General features: G+C 45.2%; 3 protein-coding genes across 6 annotated transcripts in view; 2 read left to right on the forward strand and 1 right to left on the reverse strand.

Annotated features, from left to right (window-relative positions):
- MPZL1 (myelin protein zero like 1) overlaps nt 1–9,326 on the forward strand; it is a 35,612-nt gene extending 26,286 nt beyond the window's left edge. For all 3 annotated transcript variants that reach the window (XM_063419250.1, XM_063419249.1, XM_063419251.1), the window contains exon 6: nt 3,560–9,326. In XM_063419250.1, coding sequence (XP_063275320.1) covers nt 3,560–3,661 — 102 coding nt within the window. In that variant the 3' untranslated portion in view covers nt 3,662–9,326. The remainder of the gene's footprint in view (nt 1–3,559) is intronic.
- Nucleotides 9,327–10,036: 710 nt separating this feature from the next.
- Nucleotides 10,037–17,189, reverse strand: MPC2 (mitochondrial pyruvate carrier 2). The gene is made up of 5 exons (XM_063419252.1): nt 16,968–17,189; nt 13,583–13,623; nt 11,966–12,050; nt 10,774–10,885; nt 10,037–10,274 (listed from the first exon to the last, which is right to left on the reverse strand). The coding sequence occupies exons 1-5, from the start codon at nt 17,071–17,073 to the stop codon at nt 10,235–10,237; spliced, it is 384 nt and encodes a 127-aa protein (XP_063275322.1). The 5' UTR covers nt 17,074–17,189; the 3' UTR covers nt 10,037–10,234.
- A 462-nt stretch (nt 17,190–17,651) lies between these two features.
- The window catches only part of DCAF6 (DDB1 and CUL4 associated factor 6), a 74,875-nt gene continuing 68,223 nt past the window's right edge, over nt 17,652–24,303 (forward strand). The window contains exon 1 of one of the 2 annotated variants that reach the window (XM_063419247.1): nt 17,652–17,934. In XM_063419247.1, coding sequence (XP_063275317.1) covers nt 17,841–17,934 — 94 coding nt within the window. In that variant the 5' untranslated portion in view covers nt 17,652–17,840. The remainder of the gene's footprint in view (nt 17,935–24,303) is intronic. The other variant, XM_063419248.1, reaches the window with a different exon arrangement.

Consider the following 24,303-nt stretch of genomic DNA (forward strand, 5'->3'; position numbering starts at 1 on the left):
CATTGACAGAGTTCTTCCTGCTGGTAAGTTCCTAAAGGAAAGCAAAGTGTGAACACTGCTGACCTCAACCGACAAGTGCTGCAAATGGCTGTTGTTTCATTCAGTTTTAATTTAGTTTTTAGATTTTTAATCTCTTCTGTCAGGCAAACAGAGTTTCTTTTTGTGGCAGATGTTTGTAGCCACAAGTAGTTCCTCTACCTCCTGTTGAACATTTGCCCCATCTTTACAGAACAGTTAAACATATTTACTTTTCTTTAAAAATATCCACAGTGAAGTCAGGGTACATCAGAATATTTAAACAAGTGAGGAAGCTAAATTTCAGTTGATTACACATACATTGCTAGCTTCTAGCCATTGTTTGGTTGTTTCTTTAAGGGTCATATCAGCATGCAAATCAACATATTTGAAATCTTTGGTCACATACAAGTAAAAGCTGGTGTTTCTTGGTAATCAAGAAATGAGTTGCAGTATTCTAGCTTTTGAGGTGTTGTGCAGGTGAGAGGCAGGTACTCATTTCTAGCAGTTCCCAGAGCTGGTGCAGGCTGTTTGCTGATTCAGGCACACTCTTGTCTCTTGGAATGCCTGGCAGTTTTAGACCAGTGGTTTCTTACAAGGTAGGATGTGTAGGAAGTGAATGAATGCTTTGTGCTTCACTGGTGGAAAAGAGCTGAATACAAACAAAACTTCCTCTGCAAGTTAGAAACAGTAACAGAGGTGTTTGCTCTCAGAGAGCATTTAAATTATTAAATGAAGTTTATTCATTTTTTAATTTATGTATCAGTTCAAGAATCAGTGGTGGAGTATTTGTCTGCATCACATCTCAGCTGAAAGTGCGCTGAGCCTGCACTTCCTTTGTGTTTTGAGTGCAAGTTACTCAGGTGTGGACCTTGCTTCCTGGAGTTTGCATGTCTGATTCTGTGAGTGTTCAGCTGCTTGAATCAGCTCCACTGTGCCCTCCTTCTCAGCAGGTGTGCTCTGTCCTGTCAGATTTGTCTGTGCCATCATTCTCTCATGCCTGCTGTTCTACCAGGACTGTTGTTTGCGTGGGTAGGAAACAATTTCCAGTGAAGGCAAGAACTACATGGATTTCCCACATGGATGCCCTTGTTTGTATCTTAGGACCCTGAGAAGGAGCAGTTTGTGATGCCAGGAATTCTGATTGAAATTTCAGATAACTTTCCCAGAGCCTGAATCTGTCATAGTGGCAACATCATTCAGAATCTGAGAAATTTGAAAATTCTGTAGAGTCCTGTTGGACCATGGTGGTCTAACTTTGTAATTCCTTTTTCTTTGCTGCAACTTGCAATTCATGACCCTGCTGACCAACTCTTAGCAGGGACACCTGCTCCTCTTTTCCCTTCAGTTCTGAATGGAAAAATTGCAAGGCTTCAGGAAATGCTGGTTTTATATAGCAGTGCTGGTCTGTCTTCTGGTTCTGAAGAGTCAGGATGAGCTTGCTTGGGATTAGATGAAGTTTGAATTGTTTAGACTGTTTTTGAAATGGTCTAGGTGACACAGTCAGGTACAGAATCAGTTGGCAGCAAATCAAATAGATGAGCACTGCCATTAATCCTGTGTTGGCTATCTACCACGTTTTTTAGGTGAGTGGCAGTGAACACATTGAGACAATGATAGCATGGTTTGGATCAGCTGATCACACCAGTCAGTCTCTCCACATCACTCACATGCTGCTTGCAGCACAGTGACTATATTTAAACTGGCAAAAACCCAGCAGAGTGGTAACTGATACTGAGTGAACTCCTCTGGTAGACAATTGATCCACCAGAATTACCTCAACAAAATTTGGAATGTCACAGTGAGTACTTTATGCAGTTAGATTTACTATTTTTATATATTTTAACTGAGAGTGCTCTCAAGCTGAATTTATCATATCCTTGGCCTCTGGCCTCAGACCGATGAGATTTCCAAAATTGCTTGCAATTAAACTTCAGGGTTACTTTGCCTTGAAGTTTATAGACCCTTGTGATCTGATTGGAATTAGTAATCTCAGTGCAGTGTTGGAGACCAGAACAACATGAAAGCAAATAGCAGAAATTTTTTTTTTAAAAAATGGCTATAATGAGATTTGAAATCCAGACTTTTCTAGGACATCAGTGTCCTTTTCTTCCATTTTCTCAGTGTGTTGTTTATATACAGGGTTTTATACCTACTTGCAAGTTTTCACCCTTCAATCCATCTTCTTCCTCTATTCTAGTAATAATACTTTGAAATATTTTACCCAGAAGGAAGAAAATGTGTATTTAAATTACTTCTGAAAGGAACAAGGTTTTTATCAGATGTGAGCTTTGCCACTGTGCTAGGGGGGAGACAGCTGTGCAGGAAGGTACCTGTGGTCCTTCAAGGGCCTAATTTTCTGTACAGAAGGTGTGTTTTCATCTCTGGCTCATAATTGCTTTGGAAAACAGGGAAAAATTCTGTTAGGTCTATACAAATATTTCCTAATTTGTCAGGATTCCAAAAGTACTGGCAAGGAGGGGGTAGAGTGCCAGTGAAGTCTGCTTCTTCCTGGGACATAAGAGAAACCAGAACAGTTAAATGGATGAAAGGTTTTGAAGGAAAATCTGCTGAAAAAGCCACAACCACACTAAAAACTCTCTCTTTTTCACTCCCCCCCACTCATCCCTTTGCCTCCTGCATGGGGTGTGTGGTCTCTCTGCTGAGGTCACCTGGGAGGTGGTGGCAGCCCTGTGCTTGTCTCAGTCGGGGGGTTCAGTGTGGGAGCTGCAGCTCTCTTGCCATCAAGGTCCCAGCTGTCCTGCTGGACCTCTGCTCCGTGGAGGCTGCAGTCCTGTCCTCAGCCTGTCTCCAGTAGCTGCAGCTGGTTTTCCCTGGGCTGTGTTTTAGAGGATGTGGTGTTTTAGGAAGTGTTCCCACGTTCAGCTGAAGGACAGGGCTGTAATGTCCTCCCCTGCACCCCAGCAATGTTGTGAAGATGTGAGGCTGTGCCTGCCCAAGGTGTGTGAGCTGCTGCTGCCTGGGCTGGCTGGAATTCAGGTAAGAGTTCTGTATTGCTGCACCATTTTGGCACCTCCTGGCTCACTGCTGTGTAAGCCTTGGCCCCATCACTGGCTCGGGCTGTGCCTTGAGTCCCAGGGTGGCTGCAGCTTTATCCAAGTGGCACAGCCGTGCTGGGATTTACAGGACCTGAGCAGCAGCTTGGGAAGTACACTCTGCTGTTGACTGGCAAACCTCTAGTACAGGTACTCTTGAACAGTATTAAATCTGGCATGCATCTGACTCAGCCACGTGTCTTTGCTCCACAGCACGTAAGAATTGCTGCTTTTCCGAGCAAGGGATCCTAGATTTTGCTTTCTGTGCCAGCAGGCAGTTTTGGAGGGAGGCAAGGGCGCTGTTTGGCATGCTCCTGAGAGGAGAAAGGTGGCAGACTAGAGCTCACGTGCAGCTGAGGGTTCATTTCACCTGCTTCCAAGTGCCGTTCGCAGTCATAAAAGCTGTGTGGTGTTGCTTTAGCTTTCACCTTGCTGCAGCGGGGCCTGCTGTGACACAGCCTGACGGTGCCTGTTGCTTGTGTCCCCAGGGCCCAGTCATTTACGCGCAGTTAGATCACTCCGGGGGACAGCACAGCGACAAGATCAACAAGTCAGAGTCTGTGGTCTACGCCGACATTCGCAAGAACTGAGACCCTCAGCTACCCAAAGGACAACACGTCACACTCAGACTGGAATTGCTTGAGCAAGATTTGATCCAGAGAACTCACATGTGGCCTTTGATGCCTAGGCTAGGACCAATGCATGTGCATACAGAGGGAGAGATATATATGTATTGTGTGTAAATAGTCTATTTAATCGTACAGAAGTGAGACCAATGTTGCATGTTGAAATGCGGTAAGAATTTTGCTTATAAATTGCCAATATTCTTTTTTTATTTGTATCTTGTGTGACGAGAGAGAAAGTGAAAACTCGCATCACAATTTTAAAATATTTTTATCTTGATTATTAATGGAGAAACTGGAAGATGCCTGAAGATTCTAGATTGACCTAGAGATTCTTTTTTCTTTGCTTATGGGGCCTAATTTCTTTTGTTGGGGTGACTATAAAGAAGACATCTTCTTTATATTCAGAGTTCCTTATGTTTACAGGGTATTTATCTTTCCTTGGTCAGATTCTCAGTACAGGCTGCCTTCTCGTGTAAACTAGACCCTCTCACTTGGTCTTGTAAGCCAAATTGTGACTCCTAGCTATCAGAAATGTATGTCTTAGCAGTGTGAGTGAAGGAAACCTTTAGGCCTACCTGACCTGTGTAATGTGGGTCACAAAACTGTTTGCCTCTCAATGAGCCCAGCTATTCAAGCTTAGTCCTTTAAGGTGCAGGGATAGTGTTATCTAATGAATTTTGTGAAATGGTAGTTTACCTGTGAAAACAAAGGAGATAGTGAATTAAAGGCATAGGAAGCTGTAGCTGTAGGTGGTTACCTCAGACTCTGTTGAACTTTTCAGTGAAATACTTCTTCCTCAAAGCTCTGTCATTTCATGTAAGCATTAAAAAGGGCTGCAAGGGATCTGGAAGGTGTAGTACTCCCATACCACTCTCCCATGGCTCCATTATGCCACTTTATCTGTTCTCAAAAGCCTGTAGCGGAGGCTGAACAACTTCTGGAGGAAATCTAGGGCTCTTTGGGGTTTTTGATGTGTGGGGTTTTTTGTGTAACCAATATTTGCACAGAAGAAGCGGATGGGCAGTTTATTTCCTTCATCTCTGCAAGTCTACTGCTTGAATACAATTCTCCAGCCTCTTGTTTCGAGGTTAAACTCCTCCAAGACTGTTGAGGATCTCTGCTGATGAGGATTTCTTTTGCTGACCTATTGTATCCTGAAATCTGGTACTCAGAACTAGAAGTGGCCTTACAGCAGGGATCTTCTCAAAGTGGTGTATGGAAGGATTTCTGTTTCATATGTCCTAATGTGGTGGTTTTATTTTGGATTGGTTTATTTTTGGCAGCAAATAATTTTCAGTTTGGTGGGTAACGCCTTTTCTCTGATCCTTACCCATTTCCTGGTTCAGTCTGTTTCACAGAGTCAGTCCCAGAATGGTTGAGGTTGGAGGGGCCTCTGGAGATGATCCAGACTTCCTCAAGCAGGATCTGCCAGAGGAGGCTGCCCAGCCCTGTGCCCTGTTTTGAGCATCTCCACAGGTGGGAGCTCTGCAGCATCTCTGAGCAGCCTGTTCCAGACAAACTCAAGCTCACATTTCACTCTAACACCAAGCACATGAAAAGTAGTTACAGGCCCATGGCAGACCCTTTCACAACCACATCAGGTAATCCTTTAATTACGACAGTGCAATTTTAATGACTATTCTGTGTACAGTGAGGGTTTTTTCCCAACAAAGTTAGGTATGCCAACACTATATTCTTTCATCAGGATCAGACTTCACTGGTTTCCTGATAACAGCTGCCTGTATTAGAAATCAACAGCTTTACTTTTGTATACATCCACTGGATAGATCTTAGGACATTGCCTTCAAAGCCAGAACCAGCTTCTTAAGACTGAGGCTCAGAAGGAAACCATAGATTTATTTATTCTGCCATATGTCAGTTGCTAATCCTGCAATATCTGAATTTGTGTAAATCTTGTAAGACTTGGCTGGTATCAAAAAAAAAAGGGCATGTTTCAGTTTTAAAGGAGGTTTTTAAGGCATCAGTTTTCAGGTATTTGCCAAGTCTCTTAGGGAACTGAGACACCGAACTGTGGCTGACTAACAGCTCTGTAAATATTTTAGCATTTTATTTTTTTGGCAATAACACATACAAGATGAAAAATTGACAAATTCCTTCTTCACAGGAGACCTTTTAGTATCTTCCTCTACTTCATGGATTAAGCAGGATTTTTTAGTAAGACTCCACATGAAGGGCTATGGTGTTTGTACCCAGTACTAAAAGCTGATGAAGTGGGACCTACTCACCTCAGAAACGCTCAGGGGTAGTTTGTCCACCCTTAAGTGTCCATCTGTTGATAAGACCCACTGTTTTGATTGCTGCAGTGATCATCTTGGTGACTGTAGTCAGGAAATTTTTTATGTAGAAGATGGTTAGGCCCTGGCACAGGTTGCCCAGAGAAGCTGTGGGTGCCCCATCCCTAGAAGTGTTCAGGGTCAGGTTGGATGGAGTTCTGAGCAGCCTGCTCTGATGGGAGGTGTCCCTGCCCATGTCGGGTGGGTTGGAACTGGATGATCTTTAAGGTCTCTCCCAACCCAATCCAGTCTGTGATTCTGTGGTTCTATAGGATCTTCTCAAGTGCTGAATTCTGCACCTGGCAGCCAGGAGGGACATCCCTGTCCTGAGGGGCACCAGGCCCAGCATCGCCAGCTGGGCAAGGGAGGGGACTGTCCTGGGGCGGCCTCACCTCCAGTCCTGGGGGCAGTTTTGGGTGCCACAGTATAAAAAAGACATGAAGCCATTGGAGGGTGTCCACAGGAGGCCACGAGGATGGTGAGGGACTGGAGGGGAAGCCTTCTGAGAAATGGCTGAGGTCTTGCTCTGTTCAGCCTGGAGGAGACTGAGGGGAGACCTCACTGTGGTCCTCAACACCCTCATGAGGGGAAGCAGAGGGGCAGGCACCACTCTCCTCACTCTCTGACCAGTGACAGGACCCAAGGGAATGGCATGAGGATGAGTCAGGGGAGGTTTAGGTTGGTTATCAGGAACATAGAAGGTGGTTGGGCACTGAAGAGGGTCCCCAGGGCAGTGGTCCCAGCACAAGCCTGACACAGTTCAAGAAGTGTTTGGACAATGCTCTCAGGGTCTCATGAGGTGACTCTGGGGTGTCCTGCCTACGGCCAGGAGTTGGATTTGATGATCCTGATGGGTCCCCTCCAACCCAGTGTAAATTATGATTAAGATCAGGAGGAATCTGCTGCTGCTGCTCTCCTTATCTATCAGGCTGTTACTTGCCAACATTTATTTTACACTTAATAAAGCACTAATGCTTTGGATGTGGTTGATGGAGAAACTTGATTTTGATCTGCCTATGTTCATCCCTGTGCATCACCATCTTTCTCCCCCAACATTTTTGAGTAAGAGGGAGACTTGTGATGAATGTGGCAATCAGAAACTTGCTGCTATGAGAAGATGGGGCTGCCCTTGCCTCTGAAGTCTGCTACTAATGTTTGCTTCTTTTTGTGCTGGAATGTACTGGAGAATCTGAGCACAATTCTGATGTGGTGCTAACTTTAGGAAGCACACGAATCTGGTGCTAACTTTAGGACTGATCTGGTGCTAACTTTAGGAGACACACTGATCTGGCTGGTTTTAACTGACTTTAGGAGACATCTCCTTGCATGCGTTTTGTCCAGCTACAGGTATGTTCATATTGCCTAGACTGAGGAGGCTCCCTGCAAGGCTTCTTGGGTCCTCTTTATGAAGGCAGAATGAACTTGGAAGTATTTTTTAAAAACACTGAATATCTTTCTAGAAAGAAACAAAAGTCTTCCCCCAGGAATGGCAGAAATCTGTCTGAATCCCTCTCCAGTGCCAAGACTGTTGTTGGGGGTTTTTTTGTGTTTTGTTTTGGTTTGGTTTTTTTTGTCATGGAAAAGTGAGCAATGTAATTATTAAGTAACATATTCATGTTGAAGTCAGAGGAAGTTCAGGCATTGTGAGACAACACTTGTGAGCTTTCTGTTCCTCAGGTTATCTGAGATGGTTTAATGGTGTGATAACCTGTGCTGATGAAAGGGACTGATGCTGAGTTGGCTTGCTTAGTAAAGTCTCAGGAGACAGAGGACTTCTCTTCCTTGATGGGTAGAGCAAGCAGAGATTAAAGTCAGACAAGGTCATCATGTTCTGATATTCTGGTGACCAGAATACTCTATTTGCTCTGCTGCTGTTCTCTTAATTCTCTGATGCTGTTCCTTGCAGGTAGAAAAGAACAGCTTGGACTTTGAGGAACATGAAGGATATTGTCCTTGTCCTTTTGTAGCACTGCTGCCATCTCTTTTTAGGATCGTCTCTTTTCAAAACAAGTGCTGCATGCCAGGCTTGCAGCAGCCCAGAGGGGGAGTAGGCACCTCTCTTAAGGCACTAGCCAGTGACTGAAACAGTTAGGGGGGGTCATTCCTCTTGGATAGTGGACCTGGGAGGGCTTGTGTGATGAAAAAAACTTGCAATAAATTCTCTTTTATTCATCATGCAAGCAAAACTGGGCTCAATCTGAAATCTTCCTTATTTGTCATTACCATGAATGAATTTCAAGAGGATTACAAATAAAGGATCAAGCTCAGTAAATTGGTAGCTGTGCTCAGTCCATCAGGTTTCCATGGCCCCTTTTGACTTCAGCAGTTGTTCTGTGAGGAGGATGTTCAGCATGTTCACAAAACATTTGCATTAAGAGCCATTATAGTGGGGCAGGTGTAACCCTGTAACTCACTGCCTGATGTGTCATTTGTAACTGGAGACCTGTAGGGTTTAGTTTTCTCTCAAAGCTTTAGTGGTATTTCAGTTCAGGACTAGAAGAGCTGTAATTAAGTTTTTCAAACTTTTAAACCTTTGAGAACTGTCTAGGTAACCATCTGTCTTGTAACTGCACTAAAGGTATGTGTGCAGCTTGAGAGCTGCATTGCCTTAGAGTGGATTCACAGAGGTCAGGTATGGAGTGTTTGATCTGTGACCTTCACCTTCACTCGGGATTGGAATCTTGTCTTGGGATTCGGCATTATTCGTGTATCTGCCAAGGACCTCAAATACAAAATGTTCTTATTGTATCATAGGTGAAGGAAAAATTTCCTCAATAAAACCACCAAAAGAGAAGGTGGGTGGGACTTCTGGGCTGTGGCCACACCTCTGCAATGTAACATTTTTATATGGGCGACTACAGAATCATATTAACAAGGCTCAGCAATTATTCTCTTCTTTAGGTTTCTCTTTCCCTTCTCTTCACTGTCCTAAAGCTAATAAGCCCTTTCATTTACAGGTATTTTTGCACTCTAAAATGTAAGTTCAATGCCTTTGGAGATCAGTGTGCTGTGCAATGTTTTCTGTCTCCCTGCAATGCCAACTGTTCTTATGTGGTAAATGTAATTGAAAACATAGACTGGGTACTTTTCTTTTGTAAACCTCTCTCCTGGAGGTGCAAGACAACAAACACCTGTAAGACAGGTGTATAATCTATGTGAGGGAGCTAGATTTGCATTGCATGGCCTGATTACATGAAGAGCCAGTGTACCGTTAGTGCTTTTGCTTTTACAGACTCATCTGGGAACAGTTATCTTGGATATTTTTCTTCAATGGACTTTAATGTTTTCTATTGTAATCTTGTGAATATTTTAATACACTTTTTTTTTTCCCATGACTGGTTTGCTGGATGAGTCTTACGTGGTTGGGGGCTGGGAAGGGAGGGGGACTGGAACACACCACCTCTCTCCCTGGCAGTGAGCTGCAGTCACTGTGCCCACGCGGTGACCAACACAGAGAACTCACCACGGGAGACCCTGCGTTACTGCTTCAGCCACAAGGACCAAGACAGGCAAGAGGAACCGTGGCACAGCAGAGAGCTGACTTTGTGGTGGGACAGCCTTTGAAAACGGGGAGCTGGCAGAGTCATCAGAACCTACCTTGCCTCAGTTCTCTTTTCCCCTGCGTGTGAATTCCTGAGTCTGAGTCCGGTGCTTCAACACCTCCATCTTCTGCCTGGAGTTGTGAAGGAAGCTAAAACACCATTTGTTTGCTGTCCCTTTGTTCAGGACAGCAGTGGCTGGGGAACAAATGAAGACACACACACAGCTGAAGCTGAAACAAATAAATACCCTTATGCTGCCAGGGAAGGAAGAGCAATGAAATGCAAATGCTGCTGTTGGTTACTTAAATATGGCAAGCCCCACCCAGGTGGTTTCCTGACTGTGACAGGAAAGATGACTTCAGTCTGAGGCTCTGGCTGTCACCAGGACTGTGTGACTCCCAGCACTGTTCAGTGGACTCAGATAAGGTGAGGCTCAGCAACTCTTTTTAGGCAAAATCCAGCCAGTTTCTTTAATGAGACGATACAAGACCAACAATTCCGCCTTCATTTCAAAAGGTTACCCTTTATTTAAATGTGTGGAGACACTTTGTTATTTGCACTTAGAAAGCATTTGCTCTCTAAACATTTAAATTTCCTCATTTATTTTCTCAGAGGAAAAAGAAATTAAAATCAGTGAAGCTAGGTCCCATGGGGATGGGTTTGTGCGTTCCTAGATTTGACCTGTTGGGTTAAGCATCTCTTTACTGCAGCTGCTTTTGTGCTTTTAACTCCTGATTATACCTATAGGAATAAAAAAGAAAGAGCACAGGCTAAGAATAGAATAGAACACCAGTTACTGTAACAGTGTTTCCCTAGCATTCTGTTCATCAGAGGAGGTTTAAAATTACAGTGGACTTGAGGGTGGAAACTCAGGATAGGGTATCTTGATTCTCTGTAGGAAGTTACAAAGTACCTAAGTTTTCCACATTCCTGGCCAGTACTGAAGCCAGAAAACTCCCAGTTTCCTTCAAGAAATAATTTTTTTAAAATGTTCTGCTTAAAAATCCTTTGATCCAGCTGACTGGATGGGACTGACATGATTCAATGCTGCTTTAGCTAGACTAAAATATTTACAGCTTCACCATGACCTAACTGTAAAACTAACAACATAGCAGAAACATTCTGTAATGTTTCATGAATGGTTCAGTTCCTCTTGCCTGTTGCACTGACAGAGAGGCTGGCAGCATTTATAAATTGCTGGTTAATGCTTAGCTGTAGTTGCACCCTTATTAACACATACCTCCATATTCGGAAAAGCTGGGAGCCACCAGCACAGCCAACAAAGAAGTTCACAGCAAACAGACTCCAGTTTTTAGGGATAATCACTAGAGAGTACCGTGACCAAATAAGGCCTGTTGAATAAAAGGGAAAATTTAAAGATATTTCCAATTAAATATTCAGATATTACCCTAAGTTTGGAGGCAGATTCATGGGCCAGTTGAAGTAAACAAATTTCGCAGCCTCATGTTAGACAACTCCTTTTTCTCCGTGGAAAGTGCCAGTGGGACACCTACAGGTATGTACTGCCTTTTTCTAAAACAGCTACAGTATGGTCAGTCATAGTCTGAATATCAAAGATCCTCTGTAGTCTACAGCAGCCTTAGACCTTAATTCTCCAGCACAGTTGCACAGTAGTGGTATTTGCTGTCTATCCAGCTTGCTGCACTACACTGGAGATTATGCAGAACTTATGCAAAAATGCACAGCACTGTGTCAGGTACCAAAATAAACTCTGGAGAGCCCTTTCAGACAGGAAAAGCACTGGAAAAAGCTGCCCAGGGAAGTGGTGCAGTACCATCCGTGGAGGTGTTTATCAGGCATGTAGTTGTGTCACTCAGAGACACATTTTAATGGTGGACTTGGAAGTGCTGGGTTAATGGTTGAACTGTTATGATCTTAAGAGTCTTTTCCAACCTAAATGATTCTAGGATTACAGAATATTGTTTCTACCAGTGTGAGAATTCTTGGCAGGCACCAGTGCAGTAGTCCATGTGCCACTGCTTCCAATTTCTTATAACAGTTGGAAATTCTTTCCAGCTATGTTAGTGTAATTACCTTACCATTCTTAAATCCCTTTAAGTCTGTTCTAAAAAAAGTCACTATATCCTGGACTGATTTCAAAATTCCTTGATCTGAAGTAAAAGAGCTCAAGCTTACTGCAATCATGGTAACTTAAGGGATGACACTCCTGTCCTAACTCGTAGCAACTTGCACCGAACAATTGCAAGTTAAGACAGGTGTAGAAAACTGTTACATAATTACAGAATGCTTACTGATTTAATAACAAATAAAGGTCTGTCCCAGAATTATCACCCAACAGCAATTAGTGACAGCTAGCCTGTTAAAAATTAAGGCTTTCTGTAGAAGTGGATTAGTACTGGTGGAAGATTGTGATGGTGCTGTGTGACAACACAGGGTAAGTGTGGCTTTACCTGTGGCCATTAGTACTGCAGACTGTGCTGTGCTGAGCTTTTCTGCTGGTCTGGCCATGTCAGCCAGGCCAGCACACACCAGACCCTGCAAAGAGAAATTCAGTGATTCAGACAGGGGCTCCTGTAACAGATCAAGAGCTTTACAAGGGGAGGCTGCTTCACAGCTCAGTGCTTATCCTACTGCATTGTGCAGGAGATGGGATGCATTCTAGGAGCAATTAGACTCTGGGAGACACCATCCACTTCCATCCCTTGTGGCAGGAAAAAGAACACAGTTATGGCAGCTACAACTGGGTGACAGTAAAATCCCACGCACTGGCGGTTTTGTATTAATTCAAGGACAAGGTTATTTTAAACACAGCTGCTTAAGAAAGCAGCTGAAAAAACCCACCCTGGTTTTCATGCAACAAGTAGAGGCTTATCTAAATAAGGGCCTTCTTTCCACAGGTCAGGCTAAGATAAACATTACCCCAATAGAGTCTTCACTCAGCTTCATCTGAGGGGGTAAAAGTGCTTTTTTTCAATATAATTTCAGTGAAAGTAGAAAACTTGCAGGTGAATTGAAGAATAGCTTGGCTGATGTACTTGACATTAGTAGCACTCTGCTTGGTTTGTTTGTTGTGTTATTGCCCTCTACTGGAAATACAATTTCATGTTTCTGTTATACCAGTTCACAAAAAAACCAAACCCTAAACAAACCAAAACCAAACCCCGTAAGTAAGATAGTCTTAATGCTTTTAATTCCCTGACTCCTTGGGCACAGAAGAGCTGCCTTAGGCTCAGGAGGGTGTTTCCAGGGAGAACCTCTGAGGAAGGGGAAGGTTAACCATGGTTCCTGCAGCTCCAGTCCAGACAAGTGACACAGAAAGCTGTAGCTTTGAGCACAATGCCTTGCCTGTGGCCTGTAAGAAGTTGGGTTTCCCAATGGCAAAGTTACAGAGCAGCTGGCAATGGTAAGAGCAGGTTCCATCCTTGCTTGCTATCAAACACAGACATCAAACCATTGTGGGTTTAGAGATCACTTGTGTCACCTACCAGTGCAACACCTCGGAGGAGCAACGTTGAATTTGGAGGTGGCATTTGCATCACCTGGGCACAAACACAGCCCAGGGCTGTGGCCAGGTAAAAGCAGAACCTCACAGGAGACAGAACACCACTGGCAGCCACAATGGCAGCTGCCTTTGTCTTTTATGTCAAGACTACCTTGCACTCTGACGTGCTTCAGCCTGCTTTCAGGCTATGAGGCTTAGGAATTGGCTTCCTTAAGATGCTTCTCAAATTCCTAAATCTCAGAAGAAACACACGCTTTAGGAGTTTTGCATCATGCCAGCTCATGCCTACCTTAAGCAACACTCAAGTTGGTGTTTCACAAGAGAAAGCCTTTGTGAAACAGTCAAAAGCACAATTCTTCCACAAAGCTGTATCTTCTCAACTCTATATCCCCTTCATGTGCTATCTGTTATTAAGGCTCATTTTGTTCCTCTCCAAATATTAGGAATTAGAGCCTCTAATCTTTCTGCAGGCTCCAGTATCTGCTGGGAAGCTCTTGCTTGCTCAGTGTTGCTGCAGCTTGCCCTGAGCTTGACACCCAGACAGCAGCTGGCATATTGTACTTACCCATTTCATAATAGGTGCCCAGAAAAACACTGTTTTGGGACCTGAGAAGGATGGAAGAAAAGAAGTTAAATTATTTAGCAAGATGTGGCTGTTTCAATATGCACAGTAAGTTAAAGTTGTTTAATTTTTTTAATAATAAATTGTTTATATTAGCAGTTTCTATTGCTGTACAAGGTTCAGCACATAATACTCATAATTCATCAACTCAGTGCATCAACTTTCAGTTGTGTAATCACTCCACACATTTCTGCAACAGCCAGATAGGATTTTGTACGTCCATCTTTAAGCAACCAGAGCAGGCAAAATGCATTTAAAACTGAAAGAGTTAAGAAAAGGCCTAGGAATAGGGAAAACATCCCAAAAATCTACCAGTAAGATTATGGGAGAAGAGGATGAAATGTCAGGAAGGAAGGGAGAAAAATCCAATGGCATGGGACCTGGGGAAAAACAACTCTCTTACAAATACATACAATTTTCAGTGATGCTAGAACAGCAGCTGGTTGGTTAAAACAAAGCCCTGTGAAGCCACACCTACAACTATGCCAGAAATCATTAATCTGGGGCTTCTGCTCCAAGTCTTAAATGAGAGACCACAATCCAAAGTACCAGCCCCCCTGTGGAACAGCACACTGTTCTCATTTCATAAAAAACATTAACGTTTAGGTCCCTGCTCAGCACTCTGATAACATGCAAGATGAGCCAAGTTTTCACTGTAATATATTACATAGGAATAACCACTAGGATTTGGGCTGCCTGCTTTTTATGAGAGCTATTTCTTCACTAACAATTCAGCCTTTAAAAGGCCTTGCACTAACTACTTGTACTTCCAGTTTTAACCACCCTCCAGTTTAAAACGACGACTTGGGAAACAAAAACTGGCTTGGCAGCCTTGCATAAAGCCCTTTTTAACCCACCCTGTTTGTGATGAGGTTTCAAGCTGCATTTAATAACTACAAGCACATCACCTTTTGTCTAATGTTGTTGAATATTAAATAACAGTAGTTTAATGTTTGTCCTTTAAAGATACAAACTCCAGCTGCTCTTCTCTTAGGCACTCACTTGGTATGTCAGTATCAGGCTGCAAATACAGCTTGTTATAAATAAATCAGTCTTACAGAGTAGCTTTAATTACTAACATTTATCTTCTTCTAAAACACAAATTCAGATTTGGAATACTAGAGGATGTGGGGTCAGTATAATTTACTAAAGTGACATTCCCTAAACAGCTAGTAGAAATTTTGAAGAACACTGACATTAATTTTTTATTAATAATAGGAAACCATTTCAAACGGCTGACTGGAGAACTTAAAAAACAATTGGAGACAGGGAAGGTACTGAGCCAAGTTTGTCACTAGGTAAGGCTGTCAAACACCTCTCCTTGGAGGCACTCCAGCAAGCACCCGGCCTGGGTGAGTTCTTCCAGCTCCTGACATCCAGAGTTTTTCAAGGATCAATATGACAGCAGTACATGAGAGCAGGGGGACACCAGAGGCTAATCTGGATATCACATGTGTGACCAGTTTATAGAACTTACGACTTTATTAAATATAAGAAGTCATTGTGCTGAAAACTTGAGTTTAGCCAGGCAAAGTGATCCAGAGAGGCCAAAGGGGAGGGAGCACAAGCTCAGCCCATGCTTTCCCATGGCAACCTGGGGAGCTGGCATGCCAGGCCCTCCACTGTCCTCCAGCAATGCCAGCCAAAGAAACAGTTTTTAACAGGCATTAATTGTTTTGCTGGAGGCTTTCTTTATGCCAGAAAGTGCTTCATGCCTCACAAGTGATTTATAATTTCATGACACTGTCACTTATATTCCTGATTTAGATGAGAGATTTGGATGTCACTGGAGATAAAAGAAAGCCTTTTATTTTTAACCCACTTTTTTTTCCTGCAGAGTGACATCTATTGCATAATTTTCTCCAAGACACACCTTCAAGGCTAAAATAGAAGTTGCAGGGGTTCAGTTTCTATACTTGCTTGTGCTTTTCTCACTTACACCATCAGTATGACAGATATGTGTGTATACATAAAACATATATCTATCTATATATATATACACACACAGAATCCCTAAAAATGGATTTATTAATTACAATATTATGGTGATGACCACAGGTAGTTTTGTGAAGGGAAAAGCTCTGCAGGAGAACCTCCAAAATGTTCTCCAATCACCACTACAGCTCTGTTGAAGAAGGAACATGGATCTTCCCAGTACCTGCTGTGCCCTGTAGCCACTAAAAGCATCTGGAAGCTGCCACATTTCATAGTGGTGGAATGTGTCTCTCAGTGTTGAACACACTGTCTCTTTATATGTAAAAACAATACATTACTGTTAAATATATTAGTCTGGTGAATTCAGTACAAATCAAACCTTTTGAGAACTGCACTTTTCACTCTTTGTGATTTCTTTAGAGCAGCACTTTTCCTACCAAGAAAGGGCCATTGTGAGAGGATAGAGCAACTGACTGCAAACCGAAGTCCACCTTCACAGTGCATATTCCTGCTAGGTGAAGAGTCAAGGATGCCTGTGACACTGACACAAAACAGCGGGGACACAGCCTATGGAATGCCAGGCTTTTATCGGGCGCTCGTTTTAACCACCGACGCCATTTGTTTACAGGACAAACACCACGTAGATGGCACAGAACGAGATCATTTTACAAGAGGTTTCTCCCTAATACCACAACCCCTCCCGCCCCGTTTGTAAAGGTAAACTGCAGGTCAGGTGAGGGGAGCTCATTCTTTAACCACAGCAGTCCTCCAGCCAATTCACCAAGGGCACGAGTTGCCTTTGGTAGGAGCGTGGGATTCGGCAGAAAGGAAACAAAACCAAAGGCTGCCTGCCTTCACCAGGGCACATTTCAAGATCAGAAACCCCGGCAGCGCTCTCCCCCATCCCTGGAAGTGTCCAAGGCCAGGCTCGATGGGGAAGCGAGTAACCTGCTCCGGCGGGGTTGCTCCCACCCGTGGCCCCTCCGAGGGGTGGAACTGGATGATCTTTAATATCGCTTCCAACCAAACCATTTCTATGATTTTTCCAGCACATGATCTATAAAGAAGCGGCTGCCGAGCCCTCCAGGCCCCTTTAACCCCATGCCACGGCCTGGGCAGCCCCCGCGATCCCTGCATGCCCCCCGCGGTACCGTGACAGTGTCAGCAGCGCATCCACCCCGGAACCGCCCGTGCCGGGCCCGCTTAGCCTGTCCTCCCTTCACAAACACAATAAATGCCCCGCTACGGAGCAGGACTCCGCTGCAGGGCCCATTTCCCGTGCCAAACCACCCTGACCGCGTTCCTGCCGCCGCGATCCCGCCCCCCACCCGGAGGGAACGCATCCCCGCTCCGCCCTCCCCACCCGGGGGCCAAGGTGACCCGCGCCCATTACCCGCGGGGTGGTTGTAGAAGGGCCGGAACCGCGGCGGCAGCATCAGCTCGATGCGGTCGAGCATGCGGTGGTAGGAGGCGCGGAGCCCCGCGACGGCGCCCGCCATGGCGAGGGACGGGGTGAGCGGGCACCGAGGGGCGAGCGGGCACTGCGCGGAGGCCCCGGTCCGTCTGTCCGTCCGTCCGTCCTTCCTCCGCCCACGTCCCGCCCGCCGGACCTGCCCACCGGGAGCCGGGGCTCTGATTGGTCACTGCCGCAAGGGGCGGGGCGGGGAGGCGAGCGCGGCCCTATTGGCGCTGCCCGCCCCATGGCGAGAGCTGGCGCGCTCGCGCCAGCGGGAAGGGCACGGGCACCCGGCTCAGAGATGGCCGCCGCTGCTTCGCTCCCCCCTCAAGATGGCCGCCGCGGGGGACCCTGCGCTGCGAATAATGAGCCCAAAGCCAAGATGGCCGCATGGCGGCTTCACGCCGCTTCACTGCAGAGGGCCGGCTTGTACCCGGCGGAGCCGAGCGCGCTGACGTCACCCTCCTCGCCCACGAAGGGTCCTCCCCTCAGTCGGGGAGGGGCGACGTCACCGGCTCGCGCGAGACTCCCGCTAGTCTCGGGCCCCCGTGCCCCCCCGTCCTGCCGATGGGCGTGTCGCCCGCGGCCGGGGTGGGCGTGTCCCCCGGCCGGGGTGGGCGCGGCCCCGTGCGCGGTGGGCGTGGCCCGGACCCGCCGCGCCTCTGGCTCGCGGTCGGTGCCTCGGTGCGAGGCGGGCGCGGGGCGCGCGCGCGGGGCCCGCTTGGCGGTTCCCATGGTGATCGCGCGCGCCCGGGCGGTCCCGGCGCATCCCCCCGGCTCGGCGCGCGCCCTTCCCGCCCGCGCGGGGCCATGTCCCGCGGGCGCTGCCCACACCTGCTGTGGGACGTGCGGAAGCGGACCCTGGGGCTGGAGGAGCCCGGATTGCTGCGCCGGCACTACCTCGGTAAGGACGGGCGGGGCGGGGCGGGGTGGTGCGGGCGAGGTCCGGCCGTCCTTGGCGCTCCACCAAGCGAGCAGGGGGCCCGGAGCCCCTTCCAGGCGCCGCCGCTCCCCCGCTCGGCCGCGCTGTCCCGCAGCTCCGAAGTTTCCTGTGCCCCGCGTGGGGCGGCGACACCTTCTCCAAATCCCCCCGCCGGCCCTCCGCGCCCTCCGGGCTGCTCCAGGACCCCCCGGCCGCGTCCCTGCGCGCTCCCGCGGCCCGCCAGGACCCCCCGGTGTCTCGGTGCGCGGCTCCTCTCGCCCGCCGCCCTCGCCTCCCGGAGGAACTGTTGCACGCCGAGACACAGCCGGGAAGTTGGGCGGCGGCTCGAAATAGCGCCGGTGTCGGCGTTCTGTGCCCGGGGCCGGGCAGGGTCCGCATTTACCGGCGGCCGAGCTGCCGGAGGCTGCGAACAAAGCACGTAAGCGCCCCCGGGATCATGGCGCGGCCGCTGTCCCGGCGCCCTCGGGGTGTTCCCGGGGCTCCGGGGGAAGCCGGGGCGCTGGAACGCTCGATCCGCCCGCCCTTTGTGTCCCCAGGAGCCCCGGGCTGCCCTCGGCTCCACGCCCAAGCCAGGTATTTCCACTTTCCAAGTTAAAGCCAGCGCCACTTTTAGTTTCCGAGGCCGCGGGGAGGTTTCCGTGGTGTGAAGGAGCCGTCGATATTCTTTGTCATGGCGCAGGTTGTGTGAAAAGCGTTACCAAAAAATATTTTTAAAGCCCGGTGTTTATTCACGTGTTTTTTGGAGGTGTGGCGATCCGTCGTAGTGGCCCTGTGGGTTTGGGGGGTATCTCTACAGGGTGGATGGCTCGGTGGGTCGGGAACGCGTTCTTTTGTGCTCGTGTGGCGAAACAATTCCTGCCTTGGAGTGGAAACCTCGAGTACTCGAGATGGAGCTTGATTTACAGCGTTGTAAAACGAGTGTCGCTCTGTGCCTCCCAGGCTTTCCCGGCTGTGCTCGGTGGTAAATGGTCTGTCGTTTGGGTTTTTTCCTGGTGGAATTTAAGCTGGGATATCACATTACCGAGCCGAACTCGGGAGTTTTCTGTCTGTACTCCCTGAGCATTCAGTAGTCCACAAAAGGTTAATCGAGGAAATCAAGGGTATTCCTGATAGGTTTCTATCGGTTGCAGGGGGAGCTGTGTGTGTACAGCGCTCAAGTCTCTTTGAAATAAATTTTGAGTTCTAAAATTTGAAAAAAAATAAAAAAGGTTGAGAACTGCTTTTGATTTTGGTTATGTCTCTAGCTGTGCTTGGCCAAGCCTTAGCTGAGGATTGTTCTAACTTTCAGTGATCAATCCTTCTGAATGGATTTTTGTTTTTCTTTTTGTCTGTTCCAGTTGGAGCAGATAAGCTCAGTGTTAAAATTAGGACTGTAGTGTGCAGATTCTGAAGCAGAACCTTTTTTAAAAAAAAATACTTTTCTTTTTTTTTTTTTTTTTCTTTTTTTTTTTCTTTTTTTGCTTTTTTTTTGCTTTTTTATGGTCGTGTCTCTGAGAGTTGAAGTGCTAAGATTTGAAGAGCAGAAATCATCTTTCCAGACTTACGATGATGTCTTTTCTGGGTGCTGCTCCAATAAAACGCACATAACTTGAGTTAAAAAAAACAACCAACTCTGGTGCCTTGGTTAAGGCACCTAAACGAGTTCAGCTGCTTTAGAGCCTTGAACAAATAGGACCTGGGAGAGCCTTGCCACTGAATTGGTGTTGAGATGTGTATTGGTGGTGGCAAGACATGCTCAGTCCTTACTGACTCCTGCTTTTCACCAGGGTGTGCTTGTCTTGTGGAGCCACTGCACTTTTACCCCAAGTGCCGTTTATGGCCTTAATAAACCCATTAATTTGACAGCTGGTCAGGTGTGGTCGTTCAGGAGCAGATTTCCCAGAGAGAGGCCTCTGTTGTTGGGCTGTTTTGTGTGCAGGGCTGTGTAGGTGTGGGTCTTTTCTCATTCAGACTTCACAGCTCTGTGTAGGAGCTTTGTCCTCTGGTCAAGACTGCAGTGGTCAGGTGGGTGCCACTGGTTGTTGATCACTGCTGATCTGATCTGCGTGGGAAGTGAGGCTTCCTCCTATTTATAATTTCTTTTTTTTAGTAGTGTTTCAACAGTCTGGCAGACAGAACACATGGAGGACAGGAATTTCATTTTAACTGAGGAATAGTATTGGGATACTTGAGGTACTGTCGATATGCATTTTTTGGCTTTTGTTTGGGCAAATTTCTTTTACCAGTTGTGGATACTGGTACAAAATGAAGTAGTTTATTATTATTAAAAGTGTTGGCTGCACTTTTTCAGCTTCCAAATCAAAGGAAAAGCTTTATAGCAAGTCCATGACTAACAATGCAGTTGGGAGGAAGGTGTGTCTGTGTGGATGGTACTTGCATAATGAGCCCTTCACTGGGATGGTTGTGTTGTGCTGCTGTATAAAATATCAGAAATATTGTTGGTGACCATGTTTTGGGGGAAGACATCTGAGAACTAATTGCTGTTTCCTATTTACTCAGTGTTTTAGTTTCATGTGAGCTGGCAATCAAGTGGCACTCTATAAATAGCTTCTCTCAGCTTCTGAAAACAGCTGCTGCAGGAAGGATCTGTGTAATGTACCTTTCCATGCAGATTGATCCCCCTAGAATTTATGGCCCTGCAGAAACTCTGTCTGATTTTGCAAGACCCCTAAATAATTGCTCTGAAGCCCGGTCAGTTCTGGACTGAGCTCCAGAGAAACAGCTCATGGAGATGGGGCCGTAGGTGCGTCCCTGGGATGTGTCCTTCAGATCCTATTTTGGTGAGAGCTCCTGCTGTGGTGAGAGGGGGAAGATGTGGGTCTCTCAGCAGTGTGTCTGTTAGCTGCTTTTCCTTCAGCATTTGTAGGCTAATTAGTCTCAGTTTCAGACAGTGCTTGTATTCGAGGTCTCCAGAGGAAGCCAGGCCTGGGGAATGCTGTCAGTAACTCTCTTTTCTTCGGTTCGGTTTAGGCATCCTCTGAGCCCGCTGCTGGTGGGAGGAGCCCTGGATCACAGATGGAAACTTGAGTTTCAGACCGCTTTCAGTAGCACATCGGGGTGCTTTTACCCTGAGAAACATTGGTGCAAACTTCAGTACCCAAGTTAAATTCTGCCTTGAAGCTGGCGAGTGTAATTACTCGGGATACTTCCACCAGAATCTCCAAATCTTGCAATTTTGTATCGTTGTGGCAATGTTTCAGGCAGGGGTGAACAAACCTGGCCCGGTGGCAGGTAGTGTTCTGTAAAGGCCTCTGTGTGGATTAAATATAGCATATAACGATTTAGCCAGAGAAATGGCAGCAGGGTTTTTTTTTTGCAAGAAAGAGAGATCCATAATTCCTCTGAAGTATTTAATGTGATGGGTTTATTTGCTTTTCTGTGAAGGGTCCTGCTGCTGAGAATGGCTCTGTTTAGACAGGAGGAAGAATGAAGACTTTTCCTTTTTATTTTTTGTTTGTTTTGGGGTTTTTGTTTGGTTGGTGTGTTTTTGCTGTCTGACATAGCAGGTTATCCAGAGAAAGCCTCTCAGTCTAAAAGGAGAGGAACTGATGCTGCGTTTCAGCTCTGAGTTGTTGTTGGAAGCTGTGGTGCTTGACACAATGGAAGCAAATATCAAAATAATCAGCTCTCCCCAGTCTCTATCTTCATGCAGATAATATTGACTGAAATCTTCATTCCTTCTTTTTGTTTTAAGCTCAACATGTATCTCAGAGAGAGCATTGTAGTGCTTCCCATGAGCTTCCACTCCCCCTTCTTTAAAGATTGTTTCAAATCTTACTAAGTTTTTATCACCCTGGTTTTTAAGATTTGGGAAAAGTTTGAAGTCTGTAAAAAATTCACTCTAAGGAAACGAGTAGTTAGGTTTGTTGTGATAAAATTTTGTAAAACTTCAGACCTGTGAATATTTGTATGTAGGGAAATTTATTAAACTACTTCGGTTTCAACAGTTCCCCCTGTTTGTAGGGATGAACCACAGTAACCCCAGAACTAATTACAGTTTTGAAGTTGATTGCCCTGCTCATAAGTAGAGTTGAAACCCAGGCAAGAATAGCTATTATAATTGATTAGTTTTGATATTGACTACCTTCCATTTCCTATCAGTTTATAAACTAGTAGTGGCTGATTGAATGAAGATAGAATTGGGTGTTGCTGTTGAACATTTGGTACTTCTAAAACACATTGCCCAGAGTGCAAGACTGAAATTAAAATACTTCCTTAAAATACTGTAAACTTTCATTCTTTTGCTTTTCTTGGATGAAAAAACCCAACCAAACCCAGCAGAATGGAAACTTGAATGCTGGAGAGAACAATCAAAAAGAAAGGCATTATTTTCCCCAGTTTTTGCTCCAGCTATATTTTAACATGTGGTATCTTGGTCTTTGAAAATAAAGTGGAGTAAGAAGGGTCAGACAGCTTGAACATGATCAGCTTTGTAGCTGGTGTTCTTGCAAAATTGGAGATGGGCAGAGTATATAATCAGCCTTTCTTCCTAAATTCTTTGCATAATACTTTTGATGTTTAGGGGTTTTTTTCAGGTACACTGTTATATTTCATGTCCTAAACCTCTGGAATTAATTTTCTTTTCCACCATGAGTTAAAAATGCTCATCTGTCACAGCTAAACTCCAGATCTGGCAGAGGTGTTCTGTGTTATTTTTTTCTTCAAGCCTTACAGATAACTGCTGCTTGAAAAATAAGCATTATAAATGTACCTGATGGTCTGATGATGAGAGTACAGTTCTGTAGTGATGTATCCTCTCACACATCAAATACTTTGTGAAACTCAACTAACTGAAGTGTTTAGAAAGATATAAGTGAACTCCCTGGATTTTTTTTCATTAGAAATGTTTTTTGAATAATAGAAACAGGCAGAGGCTGAATTGAAGTTCACGGTGTAATGAAGGAGTTGGAGGAAAATACATCTGTGGAACAGTTTTTGTGTGCTCAATCTAATATTGGAAGCAGGCAGGAAGCGTTAGAAAGGCAGAAAATTTGGTGTTGTCATTGGATTTTCACTGGTTGTGTAGAAAAGCTTAAGATGCATAAAAGCATTGTGGAAAAGGGATGTAACTTTTAAATTGAAAAAACCACAAGAGAGGACAGTGATCAGGTATTGCCTTAAACTGGATATCTTTGGAGTTTTTCCCCTGGTTAATAAAAGTAAGGCTTAGTGACTGCAGCCCTTGAAAAAATTACAGATGAGCTATTGGAAGAACAGTGTGGCATCGAGACCTGTTGATAACAAATTGAATTTGGAGGAGTTTAATAAAGAGACTGTGTCTGAAATGAATTCCCTGATCCTATCTCATTTAAATTGGTACCAAGGAGCAGAAAGGCACTATATGTATGTCTAAAACAGCTTGTAGGAAAAGATATTAGGGGTGATCCTCACATACAGGATTAATGATTTTTTTTCCTACTTCAAAGTAAATCAGCTCAGATAATAATGACACCCATTTTAAAGCCTTTAATATCAGTAAGAGATAATAAAAGCACACTGTAACAGAATCATCTGGACAAAACAACAAATTAAAAAATGCTGGCTGGTTATAATTTGGTACATATCAGAAAACCAGAAAGCGATGTGAGCTGGGAGGCAGGATTAAGGTTAGATGAGTATTTCTGTGGCCCGAGTGCTGAATGCTTAATTTTAATTTCAGTCTAATCAGCCTTCTGTTGTCTTTGGTCTTGTTTCACCCACAGACTAACTGAGTTATGGGTGTGGAGGGCAGGAGCCACATGAACCTGCAAGTGGTACAGCCATGTAGCATTAATCTAGGTAGATCTGATAGCTTGTTTTCCTGTTATCTTAGAAATCTTTGCTTGTAGTTAATATCATTGGCCTTTTTCCAGTTACATCTTCTGTGTGTTTTGTGGTTTAATCGTTATGGTTTGTTACTGCTTCTTCCTCTTCACTGTTGTCCCATTTTGCTTCCATTCAGTGATAATGTCTTGATGATAATTTTTGTGTATTTTCTTAAAAAAACAAAAAATTACATGCAGGGTCTGGGATTACTCAGTGCCTTCTGCAACTCTCTCCTGAAATAAGAGAACAATTTCTAGTTTGTTTTGGGATGCTGGGGATTGATAGTAGCAAAGCTTCTGGTTTTTTATGCACAAACACCAGTTTGTGTAAAACTGTAGCCCCTTATGGGTCACATTATTATGTTCTTTGGTGGGATTACCTTGCAGAGACCTGGTTTTTGGTTTTGTTTTTCCCTTTCTTTTTTTTTTTCTTTCTTTTTTTTTTTAATACTGCTGCCTAGATCAGAACTTATCAATGAACTACTTGCTGAGTTTTGATGTTTTAATTTGCTAAACCTCTAACTTT

The sequence above is a fragment of the Prinia subflava genome, chromosome 25, assembly GCF_021018805.1.
Source record: "Prinia subflava isolate CZ2003 ecotype Zambia chromosome 25, Cam_Psub_1.2, whole genome shotgun sequence".
NCBI classification, from domain to species: domain Eukaryota; kingdom Metazoa; phylum Chordata; class Aves; order Passeriformes; family Cisticolidae; genus Prinia; species Prinia subflava.